This window comes from Excalfactoria chinensis, chromosome 21 (genome assembly GCF_039878825.1).
Source record: "Excalfactoria chinensis isolate bCotChi1 chromosome 21, bCotChi1.hap2, whole genome shotgun sequence".
In the NCBI taxonomy this organism is placed as follows: Eukaryota; Metazoa; Chordata; class Aves; order Galliformes; family Phasianidae; genus Excalfactoria; species Excalfactoria chinensis.
Window position 1 is genome coordinate 1,239,243 of NC_092845.1, and position 27,543 is coordinate 1,266,785.

The following is a 27,543-nucleotide window of genomic DNA, read 5'->3' on the forward strand; positions in this document are numbered from 1 at the left end:
GCGCCCCCTTGCGGAGCGGAGGTCGCGCTGCGGAGGGGCGGGCGCGGACGTGACGCCGCTGTCAGAGGCCGCGGGCATCCGGCTGCGGAGCGGCACCGGCGGCCGCCGGCGGCCCATGAAGGGTGAGCGGGGACGGGGCTGCGAGCTCGAGTCGCTCGTTGGGGACCGGCGGGGTGGCGGGATGGGCGAGTGTCCGCGGGGCTGCCCGGCCCCGCCGCACGGAGAGGCCCGGAGCCCGGGCACACGGAGCTGGACTTTAGCCTGGTGCGGCCCGGCGGCGTGTGGGTGCGCTGGGCGGCGGCCGGCGTTGAGGCCCGGGGGTGAAGCGGGTGTCTGACAACGGCCACAGGTGGCGGTGAGCGCGGTTTTCCCCTGCAGCAGAGAACAGGGATCGGCCGGGCGCTGCCCTGGGCCTGTCGGTGCAGGATCTGAGAGGGAGGAGAGCTGGGATGCGGCAGGGATCGGTAGCAAACAGAGCTGAGGGCCGCGAGCGGTGAGAACAGACCTCCCCGTTCCTCTTTATTGCCGCTGTTCCTCTTTTTCACCACCCGTCCTCTTTGTCGGCTCCTTTCCAGCCTGCCTGTCTGATGCCGCATCGGGAGCGGAGGTTGCGGCGCTGCATCCACACGTGCCTTTGGCTGGGCGCTGCCTGGATCCCTTTGGTGCTGTCCCACGGACTGAGCCGCAGCACGGAGCTCGATAATGGCCACAGTGCGGCCCACGGTCACGGAGAGCTGGCGTGGGCCGTCAGCTTGGATGTGCCGGAGGAGGAACTGGAGCAGCGGGCCGAGCAGCTGGCCCAGACTGCGGGGCTGGTGAACATGGGCCGCATTGGGGAGCTCAAGGGCCATTACCTCTTCTCCTACCGGCCCGACAGCCACGCGGCACCCAAACCCGAAGCAATAAGGAGATGGGTGGACACTTTGTTTGCACAGCATGACAGCGTGCGGTGGCACTCGGAACAGAAGCTTCTGAAGCGCTCCAAACGCAGCCTGCACTTTAATGATCCCAAATACCCCCAGCAGTGGCATCTGGTGAGTGGTTTTCCTGCTGATGGCAACGCGGGGCCCTTTGTGTGCTTCTGAGTGAGGTGTCGCGTGGGCAGAGCAGCAGCGGGGAGGAAGCAGCTGAGAGCTCTGCGTGCTCACCCACCGTTATAGTGTGAGGAGCAGCATCCGGTGCTGCCCATGCACTGCTGCTGCTCTGCTTTGTGACTGAGCAGCTGGTGTAAAACCAGTCCTCGGTGACTGTCCTTGATACCTCCCCACACTCACCCTTGTGCTTTGTAACTGTACTAAAGGTCCCTGCCCTTGGGGCTGCTCTCACTGTCCTTTCTGCTGTTCAGAACAACCGCAAGAGCCCCGGGAGGGACATCAACGTCACCGGTGTGTGGGAGAGGAACGTGACGGGGCGCGGGGTGACGGTGGTGGTGGTGGACGATGGCGTGGAGCACACCATCAAGGACATACAGCCAAACTATGTGAGTGCCGGCGCTGTGGGTGTGAGGGACCAGGTGTGGGGACACGCTGGTGGTGGCAGCTCGTCTGTGAAAGCCTGAGTTGTGACCACGGGTCTGTTTTCAGTGCCCAGAAGGCAGCTATGACTTGAACTCCAACGACCCCGACCCCATGCCTCACCCTGATGAAGAGAATGGCAATCACCACGGTACTCGCTGCGCAGGGGAGATCGCTGCTGTGCCCAACAACAGCTTCTGCACGGTGGGAGTTGCCTATGGGAGCCGCATTGCAGGTGGGTGCACTCAGTACAATGAGTGTGTCTGCTCTCCCCAAGTGCTGCTGGAGCACGGTGGCTCAGCACGAGTGGCTGTGAATCAGGCAGGGTTTGCTAAAGGCTGGTTCCTTCCTTAGAGGTAAGGACTGGTGGCCTCGCTAGAGAAGCCTGACAGTGTGCAGGTGTGTGCTGGGAGTTTCCAGAGTATTCACCACGTGTGTGATGCCACACTGGACAGGCATGTCCACTCCAGTGCAGAACTACAGGCTGCATCTGGAGGTGTTGGGAAGCAAATGTCCCCCAGTACCCCGCATTCCCCTCGGGTGCAAAGGGCAGCACATCTGCCCTGTGCAAAGCTGGGGAACGTGCTTTGGTTGTCTCTGGAGCTCTCTCTGTCCTTTGCAGAGGGAAGTGAGATTCTGTGCCTGCCATCCTTGGCAGCGCTGCTATGTGATTCTCTCCACACCCAGCAGATGGTGCCACATTCCCTATGACAAGCACCGGTCTCCTGTGGCAGCCCTGCTGGGGAGCAGGGTGTGCCCAAGGGTGCCTGCCAGCAGGGTCCTGGAGGCACAGAACTCCCCAGGCCACTGCAGGCAGCTCCGTGTCCCTGCCCTGCTCATGGCACTGCATTGGAATACTTCCAGAGCAGCCTATGGGTCACAGCACAGCCCCAGTCTCCAACCTGCCAAAGAGACTGCAGACAGAAGTTGCTGGTGAAACCAGGCTGGTAGGAGATCAGCTCAGTAGTTTAACTGTAGCACTGTGGATACAGCAGAAAGAAGGGGTTAGCTCAAGCTCACTGGGGCAGGACCCAGCATTTCTTTGAGCTTTGGCTCTCCAAATATGTGCCCGACTTTGCAGGGTCAGTGCAGGAGGAAAGCCTTGAGCTCTGGGATGGCACAGGGAGACGTGCCATGGCAGCATGGAAGTGCTGAAGCCAGCACGGTGCTAGCTGTAACAGGCAGAGCCAGCACATCCCTAGCTGGGCTGCTCAGCTGTGACAGTAAAAAGCCACATGTGCTATGTCAGGCAGGAGCTGAGATGGGTGGGCAGTTATACTGTTTATAAATAGTCTTAATTGAGATGTGTGCCTGGTTTCCATTTGTAACATTCTTTGCCAGCCAAAACTCTGATGTAAAACTGTAGTTATTAAGGGTTAGGTTCAAGGAAAACTCTGCATTGAGCTTTTGTTTGTACTGCTGCAGAGGTCCTGAGCGCAGTAATTGAGGTGTCTTACGTCTCTTCTGCCCTTTCCTCAGCAGTCAAGCATGTCACCCATCCCAAAGCAATGCCTGGCCATTTGGTGACCTGGAAGGGGAAGCAATAGCTCCAGGCAGGGACTAACCCTGAAAAGAAGCAGTAACATAGAGCAATGCTCTAGGCAAGGATGCTCTGGAGCACTTAGGAGTGAGTCTAACTGGTGTTCAGTTGTCCTTTCCCCCTAACTTGATTCTGGCGATGGGACTGGAGTACTTGCTTAGCAGAAAAGCCTTGTCTGGCAGAGGATGTGGAACTGAGCGTGAGGATGTGTCTGAAGCTCCAGATCCTGACTCCAGCGTGCCCCTTCAGACTGATCCCTGGTTATAGTTCCAGGAGATGTGGATCAGTCAGGCTGGGAGTGCAAGCGTCCTTCGTGTGAACCCACTGAGGAATTTGTTCGTGCTGTTTACACAGCTTGCTTTGATCCCCTTTAGTCACGTTCATTGTCATCTGTTTTCAGGCATCCGAGTGCTGGATGGGCCCCTCACTGACAGCATGGAGGCCATTGCCTTCAACAAGCATTATCAGATCAATGACATCTACAGCTGCAGGTGAGCCTGAGCACCTCTAGTTAGGAAGCTTTCTTTGCATTACTCCAACACCGTGTGGCTCCCTCTGATGGCAAACCATAACAGGAGGGAGTGTTGCTGTCTGTGACTCCTGTTACATCGCGGTGTCTCTCTTTGCAGCTGGGGTCCAGATGATGACGGGAAAACTGTGGATGGCCCCCATCAGCTGGGAAAGGTACAAAGCAGTTCCAGCAGCACAGGTTGTGCCCCTGGCCTGGCCCTGCAGTGCTGGTGGCTTTTTCCCTGCCTAAGCAGGCAGGGCAGGGTGTTGCTGTGGTGCAACACACAATTGTTGGCTCCCATCACTGCCAGCAGAGGTGTTACACGTTTGTGTGGTGGGGAGAGGTGATGTTGCTGTGGGAGGGCAGTTTTCAGGCAGTGCTGGATGAGCTTTCCAACAGAGGCTGGCTGTAGCAGGAAAATGCTGTTTTGCAACCTCTGGTGTTATTCTGACACCTTTTTGCAACCCAAGGGATGCTCAGGGTGCTCTCAGCTCAGACCAGGCATTCTTAGCACTAACAGCTGCCTGCAAACAGCTTCTGCTGTAGGGTGATGCAGGAAAGGAAAAGGGCTTGCTGCAGGGAGCCCCAAAACTGACTCTTGAGTTGCTTGCGGGATGTGGTTCTGCTTCATTTCTCTTGGCCGCCTCCTGCTGTGCGTTGCTAACCACAAGATAGCTGTTCTGTGCCTTTCAGAGCAATGCTGGCAACTGGGGTATCAGCTTGAGGTGTCAAATGGTTTCCAGTTATGCAGTTTGTTCTCTCTCTGCATGCAGAAACTGCTGGAGGAAGTTCTGGGGCACAGTATATCAGGTGTATGTCAGGGCTGAGGAGCAGAGAGCCTCACTCAGCAGGATGCTGGGGAGGGCAGCACCTACAGAACTGTCCCCTCTCCATAGGCTGCCCTGCAGCACGGTGTGATAGCCGGCCGCAGGGGCTTTGGGAGCATCTTCGTGGTGGCCAGTGGCAATGGTGGGCAGCACAACGACAACTGCAACTATGATGGTTATGCCAACTCCATCTACACTGTCACAATAGGTGAGTGCACACCTTCCATCTTGCTCTTTCTCAGGGAAGGAGAAATTGTTGCCTGCATTCTGACTTCCATCACTGGGGCTTTGAAACCCATGCTGCCGTGTTTGGGGAATGACTTGAAACGCAGCATTCCCACTATGTGTGTTAGAAAAGAAACATCTAATCCATTTTCTCGAGGCCAGAAACCACATGGGGGGTAGAAAAGCTGTTTAATATTAAGCACAGTGAAAGGTTGTTTTTAGTGGCTGCCTTTCCTGTAAATCTTCCAGCCTTGGAAAAATACAGGCTTGGGTCTGGTTTCCTTCCCCAGCTCCCAGGAGCGGGTCCTGTCAGTGCTCTGTCTCTGCTGGCAGTGTTTGCACTGAAAGCAGTCCTGGTGCTGAGGAACAGTGTGTGGAGCCAGGAAGCCGTATGCACCATGGCATGACCCTCCTCCTGTCCCTCTGTGCACCTGGAGCTTTGGGGGTTAGGATGTGCTCAGGGCTTGTTACTGACAAAGCCAGGCATCTGCCTGGTGCAGCAGACATTGCAAAGCAGCAAGGCAACCGTGCTGCCCTCCCCTTCTTCCTCTGTGTCTGGGGAAGGGAAGAGTCCACCCACAAGTAGAGGCCATGGTAGCAGCTGGGGATGTGGAAGAAGCACAGCTAGCAGAGCAGGTCCTCAGGGGCTCATCACCTTGTAGTTTTAGAGGTTAAAGTGAGACAGGCTTCATATGGTCACTGCCTTTTGCTTTCTTCCAGGTGCAGTGGACGAGATGGGCTCCATGCCATTCTATGCTGAGGAGTGTGCCTCCATGTTGGCTGTGACCTTCAGTGGTGGGGACAAGATGATGAGGAGCATCGTGAGTACCACGTGAGGCACATGTCTTCCCCTAGGCTCTGCCAGCTGCAGGGCTGTAACAGTCCAGCACAGACCAGGGACAAGACTGTCTCTTCCAACCACCATGCAGCTAAAAGGCAGGGAATTTATATGCTTTTTAGCTAGGTCCTACATAAATAGTGCTCTGAGCAGGAGGTTCCTGTTTCTAGCTGTTCCCAGTGCTGTCACTGTCTGTCAGCAGGTAACTTGCAGTGCAGCAGCCCTCTCTCAGCTAGGGTGTTCCTTGGGCATGCTGTGTTCCTGGCCCCAAATGCAGATCCTGTCTGAGTCATTTTTGCCTCCTCAACTGCAGGCAGGATCCAAGAGGGACAGGGACTGCCTTGTCTTATCTCCTGCCCTGTGCTGCTGGGAGCTGCAGGGAGACATCTTCTGGGACAGGGGCCACTTGGGTGACCCCTAAGAAATTCCTCTGCAGTGTGTCCCTGGGAACATCACCAGGAGCTCCCCCAGTGACAGCTGGAAAACAAGCTGCACCCCATCTGTGTGTGCCCCTCTTGGACAGCAGGGATGGAGCTTGCAGCTTTCCTGAGAGCAGGGGACAGGGTGGTGATGGGGTGTCTGCTATGGCTGCGTCATGTCCTGTCACCTCTGTTCTGCGTGGAGAGCCAGGAGCAACATTGGTCTCTTTAAGCTGCTTGGCCACAGCTCTTCTGTTTTGGCACATGTGCCTCGTTCTGCTGCTTTTTTTTTTGCTTTTTTTTTTTTTTTTTTCCCCCTGAATATTTTTATCAACTTTTCCTTTTTTTGCCAAAAAATGACTTCTTGTCAACAAAATGTCCTTTTTCCCCAAGCCAAACAGCCAGGCCTGTTTTCACCAGCCCCAGGCCTGACCCAACACATTCCTACCGGGACAGAGGTGCACTCAGGGAGCCATCAGGCTAACCAACCCCTATGGCTGTGTGCTGTCTCTGTTCTGTGGTGCCACCAGGTTCTGCAAAGCCCAAGCCACCCTGGGTTGTCCCATTCCCAAGGCAGGTAGAAGAGAGATGATCCCATGAGCAGGGGAGTGTGGCTGTGGCTCTGTGCCTGATTGAGAGGTGCTGAATGTGGACTTGTCAAACAGGCTCGCCTGCATGCTGGGTAAACCAGGCGAACAGGGAGAGCCTGGGAGAGGAGCAGCCAGGGAATGGGAGAGCCTGGGCTTCTCAGCTGCCTAGCTGAGACTCACAAGTCCTTGTGCAGCTCTTCTGACAGTCCAGGGTCAGGGCAGATCTCGCTCACTAACTTCAGCACAGCACAATCTGCCCAGAGCAATGACTCAGCTCATACAGCAGGGAAAGTAAAACCCAGAACGGAGCTCATTTATTTTTTTTTTTTAGTATCAGAAATAACTTCAGTTGTCCCATGCTGGTTTGGAAAGTCGATGCTAGGAAACAAGGCAACAGCAGCCAAGTAAGGTCTGTACTCTGATCAGGAGCCGCTGTACTTTGATCAGGAGTTGCAAGTGTTGGGTTTACCTCCAGCTGCCCACAGCCTGCTGGTGGTGAGGTAGCTTTGGAGGTCTCAGATGCCCCCCTCTTAAGTGCCCTGTAACTGTGCTTCAGTGGTGTCAGGATTAAGGACTGAGCCATCTGCTGGGCTTTTTTCTTTTACCAGTCTGTAAACTTTGTGTGGTTTCCATAATGGGAAGAATTTAATACAGCTTCTGGCATGAGCTGCATTTCCTACTGAAAGTTTATGCTGCTCACGGTGTTCTTTGTAGGACGTGCAGTGTCTGAGTGCTAACTGAAGCTGTTAACAGCTGACAGAATGGTATGGCATCAAACATAGAAGGAAACAAAAAGTGCAGCTCTTGGCAGTGCAGTGTGTCTCCCTGCTGAGAGCAGAGGGAGACGGACACTTGTACTTTGCAAGGAGGTGGCATAATTTGGGAACCTCCCAGTGCCTCTTTTGAGGCTCTGTGTGCTCCTGCACAGCCCATTAAGATCCCTCTGCAGACATCCTGTGGTTCTGGGGTTACAGTGTGGTCAGCAGGGAGTATAAGCCGGAGTCACACGGGCACTGTAGCTGCCTTGAGCTTCTCCCCAAGTTGCTTAGTTCAGGCCCTGTTCCTCTCCCTGTCCAAAGGAAGCTATCTGCATTCTTTGCTGTACAACTGCAATGCATTATCCCTGAAACAAGGGCATCCCAGGAGTCTTTGTGTTGAGTTTGAGTTCCCCGTGAATAGTTTCCCTCTTAATCAGCTTGTTCAGATTGGTATTTGGGTCCTAATTGCAGCAGTTGAGCACGGTCTGTGTATGTGTGCCTGTTCCTGACCAGTGCAGGTTTTCATCTGTGGGAGCAGAGCTGAGAGATGTCACTTCCCAAAGCCCCCAGGGAGGTGAACTGAAACCACTTCATAGTGGTTACAGTACCCAAGGCCTGGCCAGGAGCTGCCTGGGAAATGTTTCCAGGCTTTTCAGCAACTAATCCCTGACCCTCTCCCCCTGCTGCTGCCCTGCTCTTGTTGTTCTGATCCAGGCTGAGGGAGGATGACGGGATCTCTGGCTACCCCTCCTGTCTCTAAGCCTGATTTCAGCAACCACAGAGAGAAGGAAAGCTTGTGCTCTGCAAATTCCTGCCTGCTGGCTGATGGGGGAAGCTGCTGGTGCGGAAGAGACTGCTGGAGACAGACAGATTAGTGGCTGTTGATGCAGGCGGGAGGCTTGGGACCACTCCCCACATCTGTGTTCTGAAGGGCGAGTCTTTGGGCTTACAAAGATCTTTCTCATTTTGTGTGAAAGCCTTGTATGTGGAGAGCTGGAGTCTGGATTCTGGTGCTGGCAGCATGTGGGGCAGTGCTCTTCCCTGCCTGCAGCGTCGTGCTCTGATTCCTGCTCCAGCATCCCTATACCAAAATGCTTTCCCATCCGTTCACTTGTGGCAGACAGAGTTTAACAGACATTTGTGGCTGGGCTGGCTATCTGGGGGAGCAGGGACCTGCACTGCTGGCTTCATAGTCCCAGTGGGCCCTGGCATTGGAGGAGGGGGTCTGTGGGTCTGTGCATGACTCTTTTTCCCACTCCCAGTTTTCTGAGCCCCCTCCTCATGTTCCCAGCCAGACCTTCGGGCTCGTGTAGAGCAATAGCAATTGCATCAGTATTGCTGATGGTAATGCGCAAGCAATAGATCAGCACTGCAGGGCTGTCAAGAAAACCTAAGAGCTTGCATGTACCATCCTGCACACTGCTGGGGGTGCTCATGCAGTAAATTAGGGCCCTTGCTTCCACATAGTACCCGTGGTCTGCTCTCACTTCAGAAGCTCTCCACCATCTGCCTTCTCTGCCGGGATCACAGCTGCTGGCCTGTTGTGCTCAAGCATTGCTCATTTCTTAGCTGTTCACAGTCCTGGAGTCCCCACCTTTTATACAGTCTCCATAGTGTGAGGAGCAGTGCTAACCTCTGCATGTCCCTCTGGAGCAACTGAGCCACTGTCCTGTGTCCCCAGGGCAAGTGGTTGTGTGGCTGAGCGTGGGCTGCACAGCTCAGTTGATCTCATTCCCAGCTCAGCCACAGCAGCGTGGCAAAGATTGGTGTGACAGGAGGCATCTCTCCTCTGTCTCTGAAGGTGACGACAGACTGGGATTTGCAGAAGGGGACAGGATGCACGGAGGGCCACACGGGGACGTCAGCTGCTGCTCCACTTGCTGCAGGGATGATCGCACTGATGCTGCAGGTGCGGCCGTGCCTCACCTGGCGAGATGTGCAGCACATCATCGTCTTCACAGCCACCAAGGTGAGCCAGCGGCCCTCCCTCCTGCTGCACCTCCCACAGCTTCCCTCTGAGGATGCTGCAGGATGGCTGTGGTCCTGCAGTGCACATTCTTGTTTATGTCTGTCTGCCCCTGTATAAATCTCTCAGTTGTTTGGCTCCCAGCAAATGGATGGTGTTCTCCCCTCACCCCATGTTCCTTCCAGGAATGCGGCAGAGGCATTTTCCACTGTCATCATGATAACAAATGGGGTATTTGCTCCAGGAGTGCCTCCATCTGTACAGGTCTTCCACGAGCTCACCGGTCCTCGCCTGGGAGTGTGTGAACATGCAGTGTGCCTGACACACATCCCTACTGTGCCACCCAGCACTGTGCATTGGGAAACAAGGAGCTCTGTCCTGCACCAGCTATTCCTTGTATTCTCCAGAGAGCTGAGCTCTTGGGAACAAACATAACAGAGAGCTCAGTGGCAAACACAGCCTTTGCTTTTGCACGGCCCTGACTCAGCCCAGCTCCTGCTGACATGGTGGAGCTCACAGCAGAAACCTGGAGTGGGAACTGATTGTAGCTTTTGATTCCAAAGGACAGGGCTCCTTCACAGCCCCCAGGGAGCAGGAATCTATGTCCAGCTTGTGCTGTATCTAAGAGGAAACTCACTTTGGCACACAGCAGTGTTTTCCACAACTTCAGGTCAGCATTGCCTTAGTACTACAACCTGATAAATGATGGAACACAGATCCTTCTGGCCTGAATCTTGTTGATATAAACGACCAGGTTCCTTCTCCCCCGGGCTTCTGCCATTCCACAGGCCATGGCTTGGGTGGCAGGGGGAAAGGAGCAGCTGGGATGTTTCAGAGCAGAGGTATTTGTGCCCTTTTGTGCTGTTTGATTTCCTTTCTGAGGAGCTGGGAAGCCTGTTTGTCCTGGGACTTGTTTCAAGCAAAGGTCAACCTGTTTCTTTCTAATAAGGCCATATAGGTTTGCCTCCCCACTCCGCAGGAGATTTCTGAGCCTCCTTTCCTTCAGACCCAGTTCCTTTGCTTTGGGTTTGCAGGGCTGCCAGAGTTCCCCAATGTAATGGGTGCCTCTGATTTCTTTTCAGTACGAGGATCGTCATGCAAAGTGGGACATCAACCAGGCTGGCTTCAGCCACAGCCATCAGCATGGCTTTGGCCTGCTCAACGCCTGGAGGCTGGTTAACGCTGCCAAGGTAATTCTGCCCCTGTCCCAGTTGTGCTCCAGAGGCCCCTAGAGCAGACCTACCCCAGTAGCAGGGACAGTTCTCTGTGCTGGCAGCGCAGTGGGGTGACACTGTTGCAGTCCAGGCCAGCAGTGAGGCTGTCATCCTGCTGGCCCTCTCTACAAGGCTGCTTTTGGTATGAAGTCATGAGGCTTTCGGCAATGCCTGAAACCTGCTGCTGAGCTGCTGCTCTCTCACAACTATATATAGCCATGGGCGAGAACCTTCGCTCGTGGGAGACGACAGCTCTGATTCATGGCTTGGGGAGATTCGTCAGCAGCCCCAGCACCTTCCCCGTGTGCACCATGCTGCGGGGAGGGCATTATGCCCCAAAGAACTGGGGCGTTCTGAGCTGGCAGCTCTGTGTCCCAGGGCCTTTGTGATGTGCTGTGGTCAGAGCAGGGACATCTCAACCTCTACTCCCTCATACCACCAGCTGCATGGAGACCAGAGCTCTCCCCTTTGACTCTTTGTCCTCACCCAACTACAGAGTGCTGTGTGGCTATGCAGGGTTGCTGCCTGTTGCCAGCAATGCCCCATTTTTCATGGGATTGTACGGCCTACTCGCTCTTCTCCCAGGGCTTTGAGTCCTTCCCTGCTGTGCTGCTGAAACATAACAGCTCCAAGTAACTACTCAAAGCCACTCAAGTGGTGGAGACAAAACCAGAGGTGATGTTTCCCTGGAGTCATGAGTCTGATCAGCGTCTCCAGCCCACAGGCAGTTAGACTCATGGGCACTCCTCCCCAGCCCTGCACTGTCACTGCCTGGGTTTGCAATCTGGGCCCTGTATCTGCACACAGAGGTGGTATGATTGGCTGGCAGAAGTGATGGGAGATGAGGGAGTGGTCATGCAGGGAGGGAGCAGGCTCACACTGAACTCTTTTGCCTTCCACCTGGCAGATCTGGGAGTCTGTTCCATACCTCGCCTCATATGTCAGCCCAGTGCTGAAGGAAGGCAGGAACATCCCGCTGCTGCCACAGGAGCTGGAGGCCACATGGAATGGTAAGGGCAGGTGTGGTGCCACATGGCTGCTTGTGCTTGTGCTGAGGCCTGAGAGCCTGTCCACCACCTACAGTGCAGAAGGGTTAAGTTAACCACAAAGGGGTTAAGTGCTGGCCTGCGTGGCCCCTTTCCTGTCTCCTTCCGCTGCCCCTCCCCAGAGGACCCGTTTCTGTTGATCTGCACCCCCTCCCTGCTCCCCACGGTAACTCCATCCCATAGATTGATGTCTCTGAGGAGCCAGACAGGCTTTAGCACACTGGGCTGCTCTGGGCAGCAGCCAGACCTGTTCCTCTGGCTTTGACCATTTTAGGTAATGCTCCAGCTCCTGACTTGGCCGGCCGCTGTCCACATAAACAAAGCGATGCTCAAGCTGCTACCAGTGGGAAGGAGAGCTGGGCTTTGCCCACCCCCAGCAGCACCCAGCTCCCTGCTGACCCCACACTGCCCTGGCTGCAGCCCCTGGCAGGGGGGCTGGCAGTGGCCAGAGGCTGCTCTCCAGGGCGGAGGTCCCCCAGGAAGGAGTGGGGAGCTCAGCAGCCCGGCACCTCACTGTTGATCCTCTCCCCTCCCTCCTTGCTGGCCAACTGGGAGATGCTGGGTGGGCACAGGTTGGACACTCTCTTTCTGTCCTGGCCCCAGGCTCCCTGTCTGCCCTGCAGGCACCAGCACTGCAGAACCCCAGGGGTGAGAGGGTAACCACAGGGGTCTGGCAACAGGGTTAGCCCTGCTGTGCCTTGGAGATGAGGGCTAGGGCTAAAGCTGCTCCTTTTGCCCTAAATGGAGTTAAGAGCTGAAAGCTGAGCAGCTGCTGGGAAGAAGCAAAAAAGAGGCAACTGGGGGAAGTATGCACAGAGGAATGTGCAGCCAGGGGCACTGTGGTCCCCCAGGTGCTGCAGGCTGGCTCAGGATTAACCCTTTCCCCACGTGGCCTCAGGGAGTGCACTGCAGTCGTGGGCTGTGCCTGCCTTGCACTTACAGGAGGCTGCAGGGTGCCCACCTGCTGCTTGGCCGGGCTGCTGGTGGGGAGGCTGAGCCACGTGCTACAACCTGCTCTGAAATGTGCCAGGATTTCCTCTGCTAAAATTAGCAGCTCCAGGGCTGTGAACATCCATGGAGTTGTGAATGGTTTGAGGCTGGAACAGGGAGTCTGGACATCAGGTTTCTCATCCCCTTTCCTAATCTGACTCCTGTATAGCTGTGGTTCAAAGCAGCCTCTGGGGCTGCTGAAAGATTACACAAATCCAGAGGGAATGGATAGATAAGGGGCATGGTTTTATTTCACTGCAGTGTCCAGAGCCCACTGGGTGGGCTGGTGAGCCTGCAGGCCCTGAGTCAGGGCAGGGGAGAGCTGGGTGCTAGCAAGACCCTTCATGGCTCCAGGGGCTCAGACATACGGGAGCAGCTGGGAGAAGGCAACCATCAGTGTTTGTGTCCTTTTGTAGTCACCACCACTGACCTGCAGCTCTCTGGCATGAGAACCCTGGAGCACGTGGCAGTCACCGTCACCATAACGCACCCCCGCCGCGGCAACCTGGAGATCAGGCTCTTCTGCCCCAGTGGCATGATGTCCCTGATAGGAACCACCAGGAGCATGGACTCGTAAGCACCAGGGGAACAGAGGCTCACACCGCAGAGCAGGACACCCAGCCCGGCTGGCCCTGTGTCTCAGGTTGCTTTACAAACTCATGGTGCATTTCTCGCACTCTCTGGCAGGGATCCCAATGGCTTTGCTGACTGGACCTTCTCCACGGTTCGATGCTGGGGTGAGGAAGCACAGGGCACGTACAGGCTGGTCATCAGGGACACCGGTGAGTCCTGCTGCTGGTGTGCTCCCAAGACAACAGCTGGGACTGCCATTGAGATGGGAGCATCCCCTCCCAGAGCCACTTGACCGGGGCGTGCAGCAGTACCATTGTACCCTGGCTCCCTGCCATGCCCTGGGGAGCTGCCAGCCCAGCACCTGGGCTGCAGTGGGTTAGCCTGATGCATTGCCAGATGGGAGTTCCCTCTGGTCCAACCTGTTTCTTCCCCAGGAGATGAGAGTCTGAGGCCTGGGACCTTGAAGCAGTGGCAGCTTACCTTGTACGGCTCCTCCTGGTCCCCAGCAGAGATGAAGGAGCGGCAGAGGTAAGAGATCACAACCCCATCTCAGTGGGGATACAGGAGCTGGAGCTGCTTGACTGGAGCAGCGTCATCACAAGGTACAGGGCAGGGTGAGGAAGAGAGGCTGCAGCTCAGCAGCTGTCACCTAGTACGGGATCACCCTCAGTAGGTGGCAAATGTGGGTCTTGGGCTGCATAAAAGAGCCCTATTGCAGAGCTGGAAACCCTCAGTGGTGTGAAAGGTGCTCCAGAGCCTTCACACGCATGTAAGATGCTCTGTCAGGAGTCTTGTCTGTCTGTGAGACCCTCAGTGGGTGCCTTTTATCTTCCAGACTGCTGGAAGAAGCCATGAGTGGGCAGTACCTGAACAGCGACTTCTCCCTGCCCTGCCCTCCGGGTTTGGAGATCCCTGAGCAGCAGCACTACACCATCACAGCCAACACACTCAAGGTGAGCCTGCTGTGGGCTGCTGGGAGGTGTGGGGCAGGCCAAGGAGTCACGGGAGAGCCTGCATCACTGATGCTACTGGTGCTGGGTGCTTTGCCCTGGGATGTGCCAGGTGACACAGCACAGCTGTGGGGTAGTTGAAGGCTTTGTGTCTAAAAGGATTTCCTCCTGCACAGACCCTGCTGCTGTTGGGATGCTTTGCTGTGTTCTGGACTTTCTACTACATGCTGGAGGTTTGCCTGAGCAGGAACAACGTGGGGCTCGACCTGACCTGTCACGGCTCCACTGCCTGCAGATGGTACCAGCAGGGAGGGAAGCACAGAGCCCTCGAGAACGGGCTGGAGATGGAATCCGTGCCGCTCTACAGGGAGAAGGGAGTCGAGGACATGGAGGTGGAGTGTGAACTGCTGGAGCCTGCCCAGGAGGACACAGGGGAGGAGGGTTCCTGGACCCCCACCCGCCCCAAACTTCCCACTAGCAGCAGAGCTGCAGCCCCCACAACGGCAGGGTACCTGGGCCGGGAGGCAGCAGCTGAGCTCCTCACAGATGACAGAGAGCTCCAGGCATGCTAGCAGGGGATGGGGCTTTGGGCTGCGTCCCCCTACTCGGTACGTCTGTCCTGAGCGTGGGCAGCAGAGACTTCCTGAGCCACCAGGGACCATTGTCACTGTGTCCTGCAGAAGGTGCTGTTGGAAGCGGCTCAGAAACATGGAGGAATTCTGCTGGCAGTGGGAGAGAACCTTCCCTTCCCTTGCTCTGGAAAACAAAGCAAGCCTTAAGCCCACTCCTCAAGGAGCTTGCTCTCTGTCCCCTGTGCTCCGACCCCGCCACACTGTCCTCTCCAGCAAGCACACATGCAGTCGCACGCTTGGGGAGGCAGAAGGCAGCAGAGCTTCCTCACCCATCCTGGTCATGGGGAGCAGTGAGAAAAAACAGCGCAGTGTGTGCTGGGTGCCACAACCCCCGTGCCTGTCCCGAGCTGCAGGGAGGGCAGAGGGATGGGATGTCCCTGCTCGGGGACCCGCTGCAGCAAACATAGGAGCCCCTCGCTGGGGCTGCTGCGCTGCTTCTCTCTGGGGCATGAGCCCATGCTGGGAAGGATGGGGCTCCATGCAGTGCCTGCTTTGGGCTGGGAATGGGAGGACGGAGTTGCTCTGGCAGTGGCTCATCTGCGAGCTGGGCTGTTTTGTTCACGTGTCTTTGGATTCGCTGGTTTATTTTTTTAAAGCTGGGGGTTGTTTTTTAAACAGCAAAGTCCTATTGTGTAACTTTCCAAATAAAGCCTTCTAAAAACCCTCCTCTCCCCGCTCTGTGACTCCTCTGCCCTGCCAGGCCTTGCTTGGGTTGTGACACGCCATCCTGGGGCCGTGGGGCTGCCCATTGCCTTCTGCACTCTGCTTCCCTGCAGCCGGGGCAGGGCTGAGTGAGGGCCTGGGCAGGTGGAAGAAGGAATGGCAGCAGCCATTGGGAGAGCATAGAGACCCCTGGCACCATCCGCCGGGGCTTTGGCTTCCCTGGGTGCCCCCAGCCCCGGCTGCAGGCAGGAGGAAAGCTCGGCACGCGGCGCTAAGATGAACAACCTTTTTAATTTTGACAAAAACGAAGTAGTACAAAACCGAGGCCAATTTTCTTTTCTCCCCATTCGCAAGGATCTCTGCCGGAGTGACGCTTGGCCGGTGCGGGGTGATGGGCAGGCGGGGTGGCTCCGGGTGCTGGGGGACGCGCCCGCCCCGGGGAGGGCCATGGGGCACCGTGGGTCCCCACGAGCGTGGCTGGGCACAGCGGGGCAGGACCGGCTCGCGGCGGGGCTCGCAGGGGTGAAGCGGGGAGCGTGCGAGGCCGGAGAGAAGAGGAGAGAGCTCGAGAGGCCGCCTGGGAGCCGGAGCGAGCACGGCAGGGCATGGCCGGGCTGCCCCAGCATCGCCGCGGGGGCCGCCGCTCGGTGCGTGCTGCCGGTCGATGCGCTGAAGGGTCGTTCGGGCTGGCTGGCGTTTTGTTTTCAATAAATACCAATCGGTGAGGGGCGCTCGGAGTCGCCGTTGCCCCAGCAGCTGCGGCACGCGGGGCAGAGGGAGCGGAGACGGAGGTCCTGGCTGGGGCTGGGGGAGGCGGGGGGCTGCCTAGCTGATGATCTGCCGGGGTCGGCCGTAGCTCATCCCCGCCTGTGACGCGCCCTTGTTGGTCCCCATCTGTAAGCCAATGATGTTCTTGCCCTCCTTCAGCTGGCTCTCGGAGAACTCCCGCTTGTGCTCCTGCGCCTTCCTGCAGGAAACAGAGAGAGGCAATGGGGCACCACCCCCTCCCCCCAAACTCCGGCCCCACTACAGGGTTGAGCTCCCACTTACTTCATGAACCAGTTGGGATCCCCGTGGTAATTCCCATCATTCTTGGTCACCGCCAGGCTCCCCAGGGCCACCAGTGTCCTCTGCACCGCCGCCATATCCTTGGCTATGGGAAGGCAGCACCATGAGCACTGTGAGCCCCCCCGCCTGCAGCCCCCCACCCACCCGGGCACACACCTTCAAAGAGGTCAACGGTCTGGAACATGTCTGTCTTGACCACGCCGTAGTCTTCAGCCGCCTTGAGGAACTGGGCGATCTGTTCCATCTGCTTGAACACCATGGTGGGGGGGCTGTCGGGGATCTTGACGGGCTTGGAGCCGGCGGGGTAGAGGCTGTTCACCAGGTGGCTGAGGACCTGCGGGCAGAGGAGAGGCTGAGCCCTGCGCACTGTGCCATGCTGTGCCGTGCTGTGCCGTGCTGTGCTGTGCTGCACGGCGCCGTGCCACGTCGCATCGCTCCCACCCATCCAGCCTCTCACTTACGATGCCGTTCTTCAGCCAGACCTGGAAGCCCAGGCGGCCCCGGTCCGGGCGGCCCACGCTGGATCCGCACTGAGCCACGATCCATTCCACCAGGCGATCCTCCAGCTCATCGTCGTACTTCTTCTCGATCTTGGACTGGACGTCCCTGCTCATGCCATAGGCCGGGCCCTTGTTTGCCATGGCTGCGGTGGGCAGAGACCTGGAGCGGGAGGGGGCCGTGAGGGGCTGCCTGCCCCCACACCCAGCAGTGCCACATCCCATGGCATCCTCCCTGAGCTCATCCCAGGGCAGGCAATGGCTGCCGATGCCAGTGGAGATCTAGAGGTGTGTGCACGGCCATGATCCTTGTAGCACACCCAAGTGGATGGTTCCCACCCAGAGCTGCCTTGCTTGGGGTGCGCTGCCCCATCCCCATCTCACTCAGCCAGCAGCCAGCTCCTGCTGGTGTGGATGTCCCCAGCGTTGGGTGGCCATGGCTGGAACTGCCAGGAAGGGAGCAGGCAGCAGGGCTGGGTGGCCGTGGCACAGCAGAGTGCCCTGGGCATGTCCTCATGCCAGCACCAGCAGGGCCATGCCATGGCAGGACCTGTCCCGTGCCCTTGTAAGGACATGGTGCGGACAGAGCAGAGAGTGGCTGTGGTGGGCAGTGCCAGAGGATGTCAGGATGGGTGCCAGGAGGGAGAAGTGATGGGGAACCAGCAGCTAAACCCCCATAGAGCTGGCCTTGTTCCTCCCTGCGCAGCTCCTGCTTGGGTTAAAGCCATGTGGGTGCTGGGGCTGAGCCATGGAGCAGCACTCCTGGTTCCCACATCCACTCCTTCCCTGGGCTTCCCCAGCAGCCAGCTCACCCTGTCCACTGGGCAGAGCCTCCTGACTCCTGCAGGACGGCACCGAGCCCTGGCACAGCCAGCAGAGCAGAGCAGAGCACACATGGAACAGAGCAGAACACACATCCTGCTCTCCTCCAGCAGCACAGGACCCCATGAGCCCCACAGACAGCCCTGCGCTCTGTCTCCAATGCTGCTGAACCCAGACCAGCCCCACACCCACCTCGTGACCTGTCCCCCTGCACGGTGCCATGCTCCTTTCCTGCAGGAACTCAGTCACTGGGGGATGCATCTGCTTCCCCTGCACAGCCAGAGCTGGATTGAGCCAGCACCCCCCAACACTGCTCCTGTGAGCCACAGAGCCCTGGCAGCAAAGCAACGCTGAGTCCCAGGGGCAGCTGCATGCCCTGAGCAGCATCCCCAGCCCAGGGAGCTGCAGCCTGGGAGCAGAACCCCAAACCAGAAAGCACCACCCCCATCCCAACCAGCAGCATTTCCACCCCAGCGGCATCACTCCCATCCTCATGGCATCATCCCCATCCTGGAGAGCAGCATCCCAGTCCACGGAGCAAGGCCCCAAGCGTGGGGAGCAGCATCCTCATCCCCACAGCAGCATCCCCATCCCAGGGGCCGGCAGCCACAGGACACCCTCCCTCCAGCAACCCCGCAGGACTCACAAGCAGCAGCTGACGGAGGTGAGGGGCGATGCTCGGTGGATGCCAGCACACTGCACAGTTCGGAGGCCGACGCTGAGCTAAAAGGCCGGACAGTGATGTCAGCAGCCCTCAGGACAGCCCCCAGCCCTCCCACAGCCCCACAGCACACCATGACTCCAGCCCAGGCACCATATTTGGGGAAAGACTCTGAAAACCAGTGACTAAAGCCCGTGCCGGAGCATTCCCTGCATGCCTCAGCCCCAATGGTTTTGGGGCAGGGAGGAAGCGGGGCCCGGGGGCTCTGATGAAGTAAATCCTTTTATAGGCAGGCACTTGCGGAGTTTTCTGCCCTGACTTCATGGCTGGCTTTCCCCTGTGCTCACCGCGGGGTTGGGAGGCTCCTGGTGGGTGGGGGCACAGGGGACAGCGGGTGTAAGGTTGGGGTATGGGATGGCCACAGTGCACACGGGGGCTCTTGGAGGGCACAGCTGAGCGTGGGCTGGGCAGTGCAGGACAGTGAGGCTACGGGCATCCTACAGGCATCCTGCCAGGGCACAACAGGTCTTGGGCATTGCTCTGCCCCAGTGGGGTGTGCAGGATGGGGGCAGAGCTGATGTTGGGGCAGGGTGCGATAGGGCTCACAGTTTGGCACAGCCACACTGTTCTGGGCTCTGCCCGACCTTCTGCTGTGCCAGGAGCTCCCTTGTGGCACAGCCACAGCTCCAAGCTCATCCCCTGGGGATCCTGTGTGCTCAGTGAGGGGCGCAACCCCAGGACTCCACACATCCATCCCTCCTTCCCCAGGGGTGCCAAACTCCCCCCCACCCCAACCCGATGCCTGCAGCACACAGAACCCTATGCCATGAGTGTGGCTGACACCCAGCGGCAGGGTGCGCCCACTGAGCCCCCAGCCCCAGCCCTGACCCCATCCCCATTCCCAACCCCAGCCCAACAGGAGGCAGCAGCTGCTGTAAAGTGCAGAGACTTTAATGGAGCCGCCCGGAGCCCAGCTGAGCGCTGAGCGCTGCAGGAGCAGCGGACAGGAGAATAAAAACCCCGAGAGGCGCTGAGCCAGGCCGCCTCGTGGCTGCCCCGGGGTGTGAAGGCATCGCCGTGCCCCACACCTGGGCATTAGGCACTGAAGGTCCCACACTGGTGTGTGCGGAGCTGCGGGACGGGCAGCCCACCAGCGCCTTTCCAGTGTCACTTGTCACCAAGGATGGGCGCAGTCCCGGTGCAGGATTAGGGCCGGGCACCGCAGCGCAGCCCCAGAACTGTTTTAGGTGAGGACGAGTGCTGGGCACCCACGGTGAGCAGGAGGTACAGTGGGGCCGAGGGACTCCAGCCCGCTGTGGGGATGGCGATGAGGACGGAGCATCCAGTGAGGACCCACAGCATGGGGACGGCCCACAGGGTCCTGCTGGGCTTTTGGCACAGCCCTGGGTGGTTGCACCGCAGTGGCAATAGGATGGCAGGGTCCTGGGTGCTGCACCGTGCCTGGGACCTCTCCTCCAGGCTCTAGAAGACGTAGATCTTGTCCCGCTGCACGCAGTCCAAGTCATCATCCAGCGTCAGCAGCACCTGCAGAGGGGAATGGGGCGGCAGTAGGATGGGCAGCAGGGATGGGGAGTGGGAATCAGCACGGCGGGCAGCACCTACCAGGAAGGAACCGAACATGGCAATGGAGGAGAGGAAGTGCCAGATGTCGTGGTCGTCAAAGAAGTCGAGCAGGATGCAGTCACGGTTGTGCTCCCGGGACTCCGCTGGTGTTTTCTGTGCCGGATGGGGCAGCCATCACCACGTCTGCCCCACAGCCACCCCACACCCCGCACGGCCGCACACCTACCTGCCAGGTGCTGAGCCCCTGGAAGAAGAAGAAGAGTGCAAAGCCCCAGACCACAGAGGTGCCGATGATGCAGAGCAGGGGAATGAGTTTGATGCGTTCACCGCTGCGGAGCTGGAGGAGATGGTGGGTCACTACACCCCCCCCTACCACCCTCCCTCCCACCAGGCATGGGTGCCCGCATGGCCAGCCCGCAGCTCACACCTTCATGATGATGTAGAAGGCGAAGTAGAGGAGCAGGTTGCAGATGCCGATGGCCAGCAAGTAGGAAGCGAAGTCATTGGGACGGACAAGGAGCCCGTAGGCAGCGCTGGGGAGGCAGCGGGGTCAGCACAGCCTGGGCACTCCTCCCCCATGCCCCACTGTCCACCCTCTGGTTCTGCCCCACTGTCCACCCTCTGGTTCTGCCCCACTGGGCACTGCAGGAGCACTGGGTGCTGTGGGTGTGGGGGGCTCATGCCGTGCTTGGCTCACAGCTGTCATGAGCTGGGTATCCTCAGCCCAGATGGAGACAATGACTGGGGGTGGCTGAGGCTGAGGGGAGCAGGGTGGGAGCAGCAGGGGGCATGGGGGGTCTGGGCATGGAGGAAGCTGTGTGGGGGTCTCGCCTGCTCCTGGCTCTGAACTTACAGGGACCAGTTGATGATGTTTCCCATAACCAAGAGCACCATTCGGTCCTGTGAAGGAAGACAAAAAGGGTGAAGGGGGAGCACACGGATACCTGCCTGCTCTGTAGCAGGGTCTCAGCATAGCTCCTCTCCTGAGCTGGTGGCCAGCAACGTCCCTGCCTCTCTGGTGCCATCACTCACCACATACATGGGACCACTGCACTGCCGGACGCAGTCTGTGTACATCACGTGAAGGATCCTGCGCAGGATGCCTGTGTCTGTGGAGAGCAGGAATGTAGTACTGGGCACAGAGCTGGCCCCATCCCATCTCATTGCATCCCATCCCAACCCATCCCATCCCATCCCATCCCATCCCATTGCATCCCATCCCAACCCAACCCATCTCACTGCAAGACATCCCAACCCAACTCTACACCTCTCCCCATTTCACTGAATCCCATCCCACTCCATTGCATCCCACTGCATCCCATCCCATCCTATCCCAAACCATCCCATCCCACTGCACTGCATCTCATCACATCATATTGCAACCCAATCCATGCTATTTGATTGCATTCCATCCTATCCCAATCCATCCCAACCCATCCCACTTCATTGCACCTCTTCCCATCCCATCCCTTTCCAACCCAACCCATTGCATCCCATCTTAACCTAACCCAGTCCAATCCATCTCATTTCATTGCAACCCATCCCATTCCAACCCAATCCAACCCATCCCAACCAATCCCATCCCATCTCACCCCTTCCCATCCCTGCTGCCTGCAGCATGACCCCCCATGCACACCCACACTCAGCCCTTACCGAGCTTCCAGCGCCCCATATAGTAGAGCTGGGTGCTCAGCAGCAACGTGGCCATGATGTGCATGACAGAGAAGATGATCCAGAAGACCATGTTGCCTTTGCCAAAGACCTTTGGGGAGAGCCCAATGACCAGCAGGTGGGCAAGTGGCCACTTCACACCATGCCCAGCCCCTCTGCGTGCCCGCACTCACCACACCAATGACAGAGAAGAAGATGACAACAGCCAGACAGGCATAGGCGCTGTAGGCACTGGCATTGATGTCGGGGTGTCGCTTCTGGTACAGCTTCAGCATGCAGAGCCCAGCAATCATGTACATGAAGGAGGTGTCTGCAGGATGGAGCGGTGAGAGGGGCTGCAGCAGCTCCCAGTGCAGTGCTGGGATGGCACTCACCGAACTGGAAGTTGGTGTAGTTGGGGCAGACGTGGTAGCAGGCACTGAGCAGCCCCTCCATCATCAGCGCCGTCCCCATGGCATAGAAGAGCCCAAAGTGCTTTGGGATGCCACACTCCTGCAGGGGCCGAGAGGAGGGGAATTGGCACCTGGGGGAGCTGAGCATCCTGGGGACAGAGCCTGGTGGCTGCGTATCCTTACCAGGGCATGCGTGTCATTGCGCATGAGAGCCCGGTTGTAGTTGATCTCCCGCTGCAGGATGATGAGCAGGAAGAGCAAGCCCAGCAGCACGTAGCCCAGGTTGCTGATGATGTTGTTGAAGGCGCTGCAGGGGGGACGTCAGCCCATTAGTGCCCCGGGACCCACAGCCACAGCCCAGCCTCATGCCAGGACCCCACTCTCCCACCTGAGGTTCCCCAGCGGGTGGGCACACAGGAAGTTGTAGTAGCAGATGTCCTGGTTGCCGGTGACATTCACCACCTACAGGTGTGGCACAATGAGAGAAGGAGATGGAGAAGAGGGAGGAGATGGAGGCAGGGACAGGGGCACGTCCCCATGGTGGCTGCAGAGCACAGTGTGCGGTGCTCCTGGCCTGCTCACCGTCTGGTAGGTGATGACGAGCTGGACGACGGGCAGCGCGTAGAACACGGCGATGGTGGCAATGTTCCTGGGAGGGCCACAGCAGTGTCACCACTGTCCCTGCCACCCAGCCAGGGCTGCAGGAGAGGCACTGCCAACACACATCCCCAGCCCTCCAGCCACCCCTGCTCACCAGAAGTAGATCTGATACTTCTTCCGCAGCACACGCTTGTCCTTGCGGGCCAGGTCGGCCACACAGAGGTATTGCTGGAAGGAGAAGCAGGGTGAGGGCAGAGCCCGGGGCACGGCACGGCGCGGCAATGCATGGGCAGCTGTACCAACCTTGGTGCGGATGACGTTCTTGTCGTAGTCGATGTCGGCCAGCGTGTCGTAGTCGTCCTCCTCGACAGAGCTGAGTGAGTCCAGGCGCGGCCGGCCGGCCACGTTCTCCAGCGACCGCTCACCTGCAGCAGAGCCGGGGCGGTCAGCAGGGCTGCACTGAGCACCCTCAGCAGCAGCAATCACCCCAATTACACCCACACCTCCCCGCCAGGGCAGGACGGGGCACAGAGCAGAGCTACACCCCGGGATGCGGCCACATCGGGGCCGAGGACACGGCTGGGTCTGTGCCCAGCGCCAGGCTTGGGCAGGGCAGATTGCTTTGATTGGACCGTCCCTGCTCGGGCCAACATCTACCCATGGCAATGTACTGGTGCCTCATCGGGGTGGAGGGGATGCGCCGCTTGAACTGCTCCTGCCCTTTAAAGGAAAGCGAGAGTTATTGGGGCAGGACGGGGGCTGAGCCCACAGCCAGCACCTCGGGAGCCCCCCACGTGTCACCGTCCTGCCAGTTGGTGATGCCCAACTGCAGCCCCTGCTGCAAGGCGGCAACAAGGGACTGCCATGGATGGAGGGAGCGCACCGCTGGTCGTGCCCTTGGGGCAGCCCCACACGCACCCACATATCCATAGGAGATGTCTGCAGAGCCCATGCTGTCTGTGATGGCCTCGGTGCTGCAGGAGGAGCCGTTCTCTGGAATGACAGAGGGGATGGGCATGGTGGCACGGCTGCAGGTCCCATAGGTAGGGGGTGAGGGATGGCGTGCAGCACTCACCAAAGGAGCCGTACCCACAGCCCACGTAGGGGCCATGCCCAAGGAAGGAGTCTGGGATGCTGTGGGCGCGCCCTGCAAGGCAGGAGGGGACACACAGCACCATCAGCACCCCAACACGGGGCTGCGCCCGCCTGGTGTGCAGCAGTGCCGGCACCTACCCAGTAAGGATGCTGGGGGTCCCAGAAAGACATGGAAAAGGAGAGAGATTCAGTCAGTTGCCCAAGCCACAGCTCAGCTGCGTCAGCCCCAGAGCAGAGAAGACAAACCCCAGGACAACCCTGCCTCTGCTCTTCGGCACAGGAAAGGCTTGAAAGGGGAAAAGGACCCAGCAGCCCCAGGCACATCCCCTCCATGTGCCTCCAGCCCCTCACCCGTGTCCAGGCTGGGCGAGTCCATGGCAGCCAGGAGCCCTTTCTTCTTGTGCTGCCTGCAAAAGGAACTGCACGTGAGCTGCAATGTGGGGCTGGGACACAGCACCAGGAAGGGACACAGCACTGGGGATGGACACAGCGCTGCGAGGGGATGGGGTGTCCCAAGTGGAGCAGGGTGGGACTGTGGGACCTCACCGGCAGTTCTCCCAGCAGGCGATGAGCACCGTGATGACATAGAAGGAGAGGAAGATGCCGAGGCAGAAAAGCATGCTGCTCACGTATGCTTCCGCTGCAGAGAGCCTCAGGGTAAGCAGCAGCCCTGGGTCCCTGCACCACCCAGCAGCCCCCAGAGCTGCCCAGAGCCATCTCCCACCCAGGCTTACAGGTTATGGCTGGTGACACCATCACCTCCAGCATCTTCTGTCGGTTGTGCAGATCCACTGGCTCATCTGTGGGAAGGCAAGGGCAGTAATCAGCCCCACAGCATGGGACCAGCCCCATACCCAACAGGAGCCCCACAGTGCTTACCTGGGGAGGTGCGTTTGGAGAGGGGGTAATAGGGGAGGGCTCCTCCACACGCCTCGTCTTCTGTCTTCACCACAACCACCACATAGAAGCTGTTGCTGGGGAAATCCTTCCTCTGCAGTGTCCGTGTTGGGGAGAGACATGGATCAGCAGCACCCAAATAGGATGTGTGGGGCCCTACAGGGCTGGGGTGTCCCCCCCACACCCACCTGCACTGTGATGGCCGCCTTCTTGGTCATGGTCTGATACATCCCAATGAAGGCCACGTTGTTGTCCAGGTCGTAGACAGGGCACTGTTGGGCAGAGGGATGGAGCCATCAGCATGGCCGAGCACCACGGGCTGCCCGGTGAGACCCTGAGCCCCTTCCTACCAGGATGTCCTGGATGGAGATGACGGAGCAGGGGAAGGCCATGGCTGAGGTCACCTTCACAATCACCGAGTCCACTCCGTCAGGGAACTCATACTTGAAGTACTGTGGGCAGAAGGACACGTCGTTCCCCACGCTGTTCCCACTGGTGCTGCCCCTCTGCCCCAGCACAGCCCCTCACCTGCGGCTGTGACGCTGTGGCATTGAAGGTGAAGGCTTCATTCGTCCTGCAGAGAGCACAGAGGGGATGAGGGCCGCCCAGCGGGGCAGCCCCATAACAGCAGGCAGGGGATGGAGGATGGGGGTCCCTCACCGCAGCACAAAGTTCTCCACGCGGGTGACCCGCAGCTGGTAGGAGGTGTTGAGGGACAGCGTGGAGACGTCCACAAAGAAGTGCTGTGTCTCCACCTCCACCGTGCTCTGCGGTTGGCACAGCGTGCGGCTCACCTCCTGGTAGGCGTATTTCCTCTGGTACCTGGGGCGGGTCAGAGCTGAGCCACGCTGTGCCAACAGCCCCCGGGACCCTCAGCATCATTGATACTCACAGCCCCCGGAGGATGAGTGGCACTTGGAATGAGACCACCGCCTCCTTCTGCCTCACCACGAAGAGCACGGGTAGGTCCTTATGGTCGGACAGGACGTTCACTGACACCCGCACTCCCTCCGTCTGTGGGAAGGTGACACTTTGGCCAGGCAGGACCTTCCCCAGCATGTGGACTTTGCTCAGCCTGCGCTGGCAGACATGTCGGCCCTTGCTGCTGGGGGGACACCTCCCTAATGATGCAGGGCTGTCCCCAGTGCCCAGCTACACCGTCATCCCAGGCAGACAGACATGGGTCTGCCTGGGTTCCCTGGGTCAGCAGAGGCACTGCCCTGTGCCTGGTGCCAGGGCAGAAGGGAAGGGGAAACGTACCCTGAAATGGGAAACATGGCCCCAGAAATGGGATATAAACCCCAAACTGGGGTAATAAACCCTAAAATGATAGGACAAGGGGGAATGGCTGATAGGATGGTGAGGGAATGGCTTGAAATGACAAGAGGGGAGGTGTTGGTTAGATATGAGGGCAGTGAGGTGCTGGCACTGCTGCCCAGAGAGCTGTGGGTGCCCCATCCCTGCAGGCACTCAAGGCCAGGTGGGATGGGGCCCTGGGCAGCCTGAGCTGGTGGGGGCAGCCCTGCACATGGCCGGGGGTGGCACTGGGTGGGCTTTGAGGTACCCTCCAATCTGAGCCATTCTATGAGTCTGTGACACTATTAAATGAGAAACATCCCCCAAAACAGGAAATGGACCCCAAAACGAGAAACACCCCCCTTTCTCTCCCCTTCCAACACCCCCCCCCCCCAACAAAAATACACCTCCAAAAAGAGAAACTCACCCCGGAAATGGGAAATCCACTCCCTAAGAAAGGGGAAACTCACCCCAAAAAGGGGAACACACCCCACAGAAGAGAACACCAACCTCCCCCCCCCCATCCGGTCACCTGCACTGGGTGCCCACCCCGCTGTGCCGCCGGCTCACCCTGTTCCTCAGGACCGTGTGGTTGAAGGCGTAGATGTTGAGCGTGTCGCTGGCCACCGAGTCCGTGTAGATCTTATCGAAGACGGCGTCCTGCTGCTCCACGTTCTTCTTCGGGTCCAGGGGTTCGGGTTGAGCGGCCGGAGGGACGAGAAGCCAAAGCAGCGCCCAGGCCAGCGCGGCGGCCCCGGCAGAGGGCATCGTGCCCGCATCCCCGGCGCGGGGCTGCCGTGCTGCGGGGCGAAGGGGGGGATCGCGGGGCGGTCAGGCGGGGCGCGGCGGGGCGCGCAGCCCCATGGCGGGGTGCTGCGGGGCTGCGGGGCTGCGGTGCGGGGCTGCCGGCTGAGAAGGGCGGCACTGTCCGTATCGCCCCGTTCCGCGGACGGCTGTAAACACGGGGCCGGCGGTGACGTCAGGCCGGTGACACGCGTTCATAGGGCCAGGCCGGGGAAGTGACGCGGCGGGCGGCGGGCGGTGCCGGGATGCGGGCGGTACCGAGCGGGACGCTGCCCGGGGGAGGAACGCGGTGCCGGTACAGCCGGCCGCAGCGACAGAATGGGGCCGAGCCCCACACACCTCCCGCCCGACGTTCCGCAGCCCGGCTCGGAGCCGCCCCAACCCCACAGCTCCTCGCAGCGCCCGCTCTGCGGGATCCACGGACAGTGACACGTGGCACAGGCGGCCTCCACCGCGCCACGACGGCAGCGAGGATGGCCCGGAGCGGCTGCACGAGGGCTGTGAGTCCTCCTTTCTGCATCCCACTGCGAGCACCTCCTTTCTGCATCCCACTCACTGCTGCCCCCCGTTCCCTGTGCTTACACAACGCAGCTCATGGATCCCATGAAACAGCTCAGCCCCGCACCTCGCAGCACAGAAAGCCAAGCGGAGCCCGGGCTGCACCCAGAGCAGTGCGGGCAGCAGGGCAGGGAGGTGCTCCTGCCCCTCTGCTGTGCTGTGACAGCTCACCTGGAGCACTGCGTCCACAGGGGGATCCTCAGGGCAGGAGAGACGTGGAGCTGTTGGAGGGACACAGAAATGGGGCCAGGGATGGAAGCCCTCCCTGCGAGGACAGGCTGAGAGCTGGGGCTGTGCAGCATGGAGAGCTGAGAGAGGCCTGTGAGTATCTAAAGGGGCTGT

The 27,543-nt window shown here is 59.0% G+C and overlaps 3 protein-coding genes across 5 annotated transcripts; 1 reads left to right on the forward strand and 2 right to left on the reverse strand.

Moving 5' to 3' along the window:
• The first annotated feature begins 29 nt into the window (after nucleotides 1-29).
• Nucleotides 30-15,266, forward strand: PCSK7 (proprotein convertase subtilisin/kexin type 7). The gene is made up of 16 exons (XM_072354996.1): nucleotides 30-122; nucleotides 576-1,034; nucleotides 1,346-1,480; nucleotides 1,584-1,749; nucleotides 3,455-3,545; nucleotides 3,684-3,738; nucleotides 4,462-4,600; nucleotides 5,338-5,438; nucleotides 9,024-9,191; nucleotides 10,271-10,378; nucleotides 11,310-11,412; nucleotides 12,855-13,011; nucleotides 13,126-13,220; nucleotides 13,446-13,539; nucleotides 13,847-13,964; nucleotides 14,138-15,266. The coding sequence occupies exons 2-16, from the start codon at nucleotides 588-590 to the stop codon at nucleotides 14,531-14,533; spliced, it is 2,373 nt and encodes a 790-aa protein (XP_072211097.1). The 5' UTR covers nucleotides 30-122; nucleotides 576-587; the 3' UTR covers nucleotides 14,534-15,266.
• Nucleotides 15,267-15,544: 278 nt separating this feature from the next.
• On the reverse strand, nucleotides 15,545-18,423 carry TAGLN (transgelin). The gene is made up of 5 exons (XM_072354998.1): nucleotides 18,290-18,423; nucleotides 16,786-16,984; nucleotides 16,481-16,658; nucleotides 16,307-16,409; nucleotides 15,545-16,223 (listed from the first exon to the last, which is right to left on the reverse strand). Exons 2-5 carry the CDS (start codon nucleotides 16,963-16,965, stop codon nucleotides 16,082-16,084), a joined length of 603 nt encoding a protein of 200 aa, XP_072211099.1. The 5' UTR covers nucleotides 16,966-16,984; nucleotides 18,290-18,423; the 3' UTR covers nucleotides 15,545-16,081.
• An 812-nt stretch (nucleotides 18,424-19,235) lies between these two features.
• SIDT2 (SID1 transmembrane family member 2) lies at nucleotides 19,236-26,809 on the reverse strand. 3 transcript variants are annotated; one of them, XM_072355039.1, is made up of 28 exons: nucleotides 26,410-26,809; nucleotides 25,436-25,557; nucleotides 25,204-25,365; nucleotides 25,072-25,117; nucleotides 24,894-24,995; nucleotides 24,732-24,815; nucleotides 24,526-24,637; nucleotides 24,381-24,446; nucleotides 24,193-24,286; nucleotides 23,998-24,053; nucleotides 23,785-23,796; nucleotides 23,627-23,698; nucleotides 23,470-23,544; nucleotides 23,209-23,271; nucleotides 22,855-22,976; nucleotides 22,706-22,779; nucleotides 22,534-22,600; nucleotides 22,340-22,413; nucleotides 22,135-22,258; nucleotides 21,934-22,051; nucleotides 21,733-21,869; nucleotides 21,542-21,650; nucleotides 20,921-20,997; nucleotides 20,742-20,788; nucleotides 20,316-20,421; nucleotides 20,115-20,225; nucleotides 19,928-20,041; nucleotides 19,236-19,849 (listed from the first exon to the last, which is right to left on the reverse strand). In XM_072355039.1, the coding sequence occupies exons 1-28, from the start codon at nucleotides 26,605-26,607 to the stop codon at nucleotides 19,787-19,789; spliced, it is 2,607 nt and encodes an 868-aa protein (XP_072211140.1). In that variant the 5' UTR covers nucleotides 26,608-26,809; the 3' UTR covers nucleotides 19,236-19,786. The 3 variants fall into 3 exon arrangements, with proteins under 3 accessions (XP_072211140.1, XP_072211141.1, XP_072211142.1); XM_072355040.1 differs by lacking the exon at nucleotides 23,785-23,796; XM_072355041.1 differs by lacking the exon at nucleotides 23,209-23,271.
• Nucleotides 26,810-27,543: the final 734 nt, after the last annotated feature.

Coding starts and splice junctions, on each gene's coding strand:
- PCSK7 (XM_072354996.1), top strand. CDS start 588: ATGCCGCATCGGGAGCGGAGGTTGCGGCGCTGCATCCACACGTGCCTT. Junction 1,481..1,583: donor AGGACATACAGCCAAACTAT/GTGAGTGCCGGC, acceptor GTCTGTTTTCAG/TGCCCAGAAGGCAGCTATGA. Junction 5,439..9,023: donor ACAAGATGATGAGGAGCATC/GTGAGTACCACG, acceptor CTGTCTCTGAAG/GTGACGACAGACTGGGATTT.
- TAGLN (XM_072354998.1), bottom strand. CDS start 16,965: ATGGCAAACAAGGGCCCGGCCTATGGCATGAGCAGGGACGTCCAGTCC. Junction 16,410..16,480: donor GACCGTTGACCTCTTTGAAG/GTGTGTGCCCGG, acceptor GCCTTCCCATAG/CCAAGGATATGGCGGCGGTG. Junction 16,224..16,306: donor GATCCCAACTGGTTCATGAA/GTAAGTGGGAGC, acceptor TGTTTCCTGCAG/GAAGGCGCAGGAGCACAAGC.
- SIDT2 (XM_072355039.1), bottom strand. CDS start 26,607: ATGCCCTCTGCCGGGGCCGCCGCGCTGGCCTGGGCGCTGCTTTGGCTT. Junction 25,366..25,435: donor CCACTCATCCTCCGGGGGCT/GTGAGTATCAAT, acceptor GACCCGCCCCAG/GTACCAGAGGAAATACGCCT. Junction 24,638..24,731: donor AGGCGGCCATCACAGTGCAG/GTGGGTGTGGGG, acceptor CGGACACTGCAG/AGGAAGGATTTCCCCAGCAA.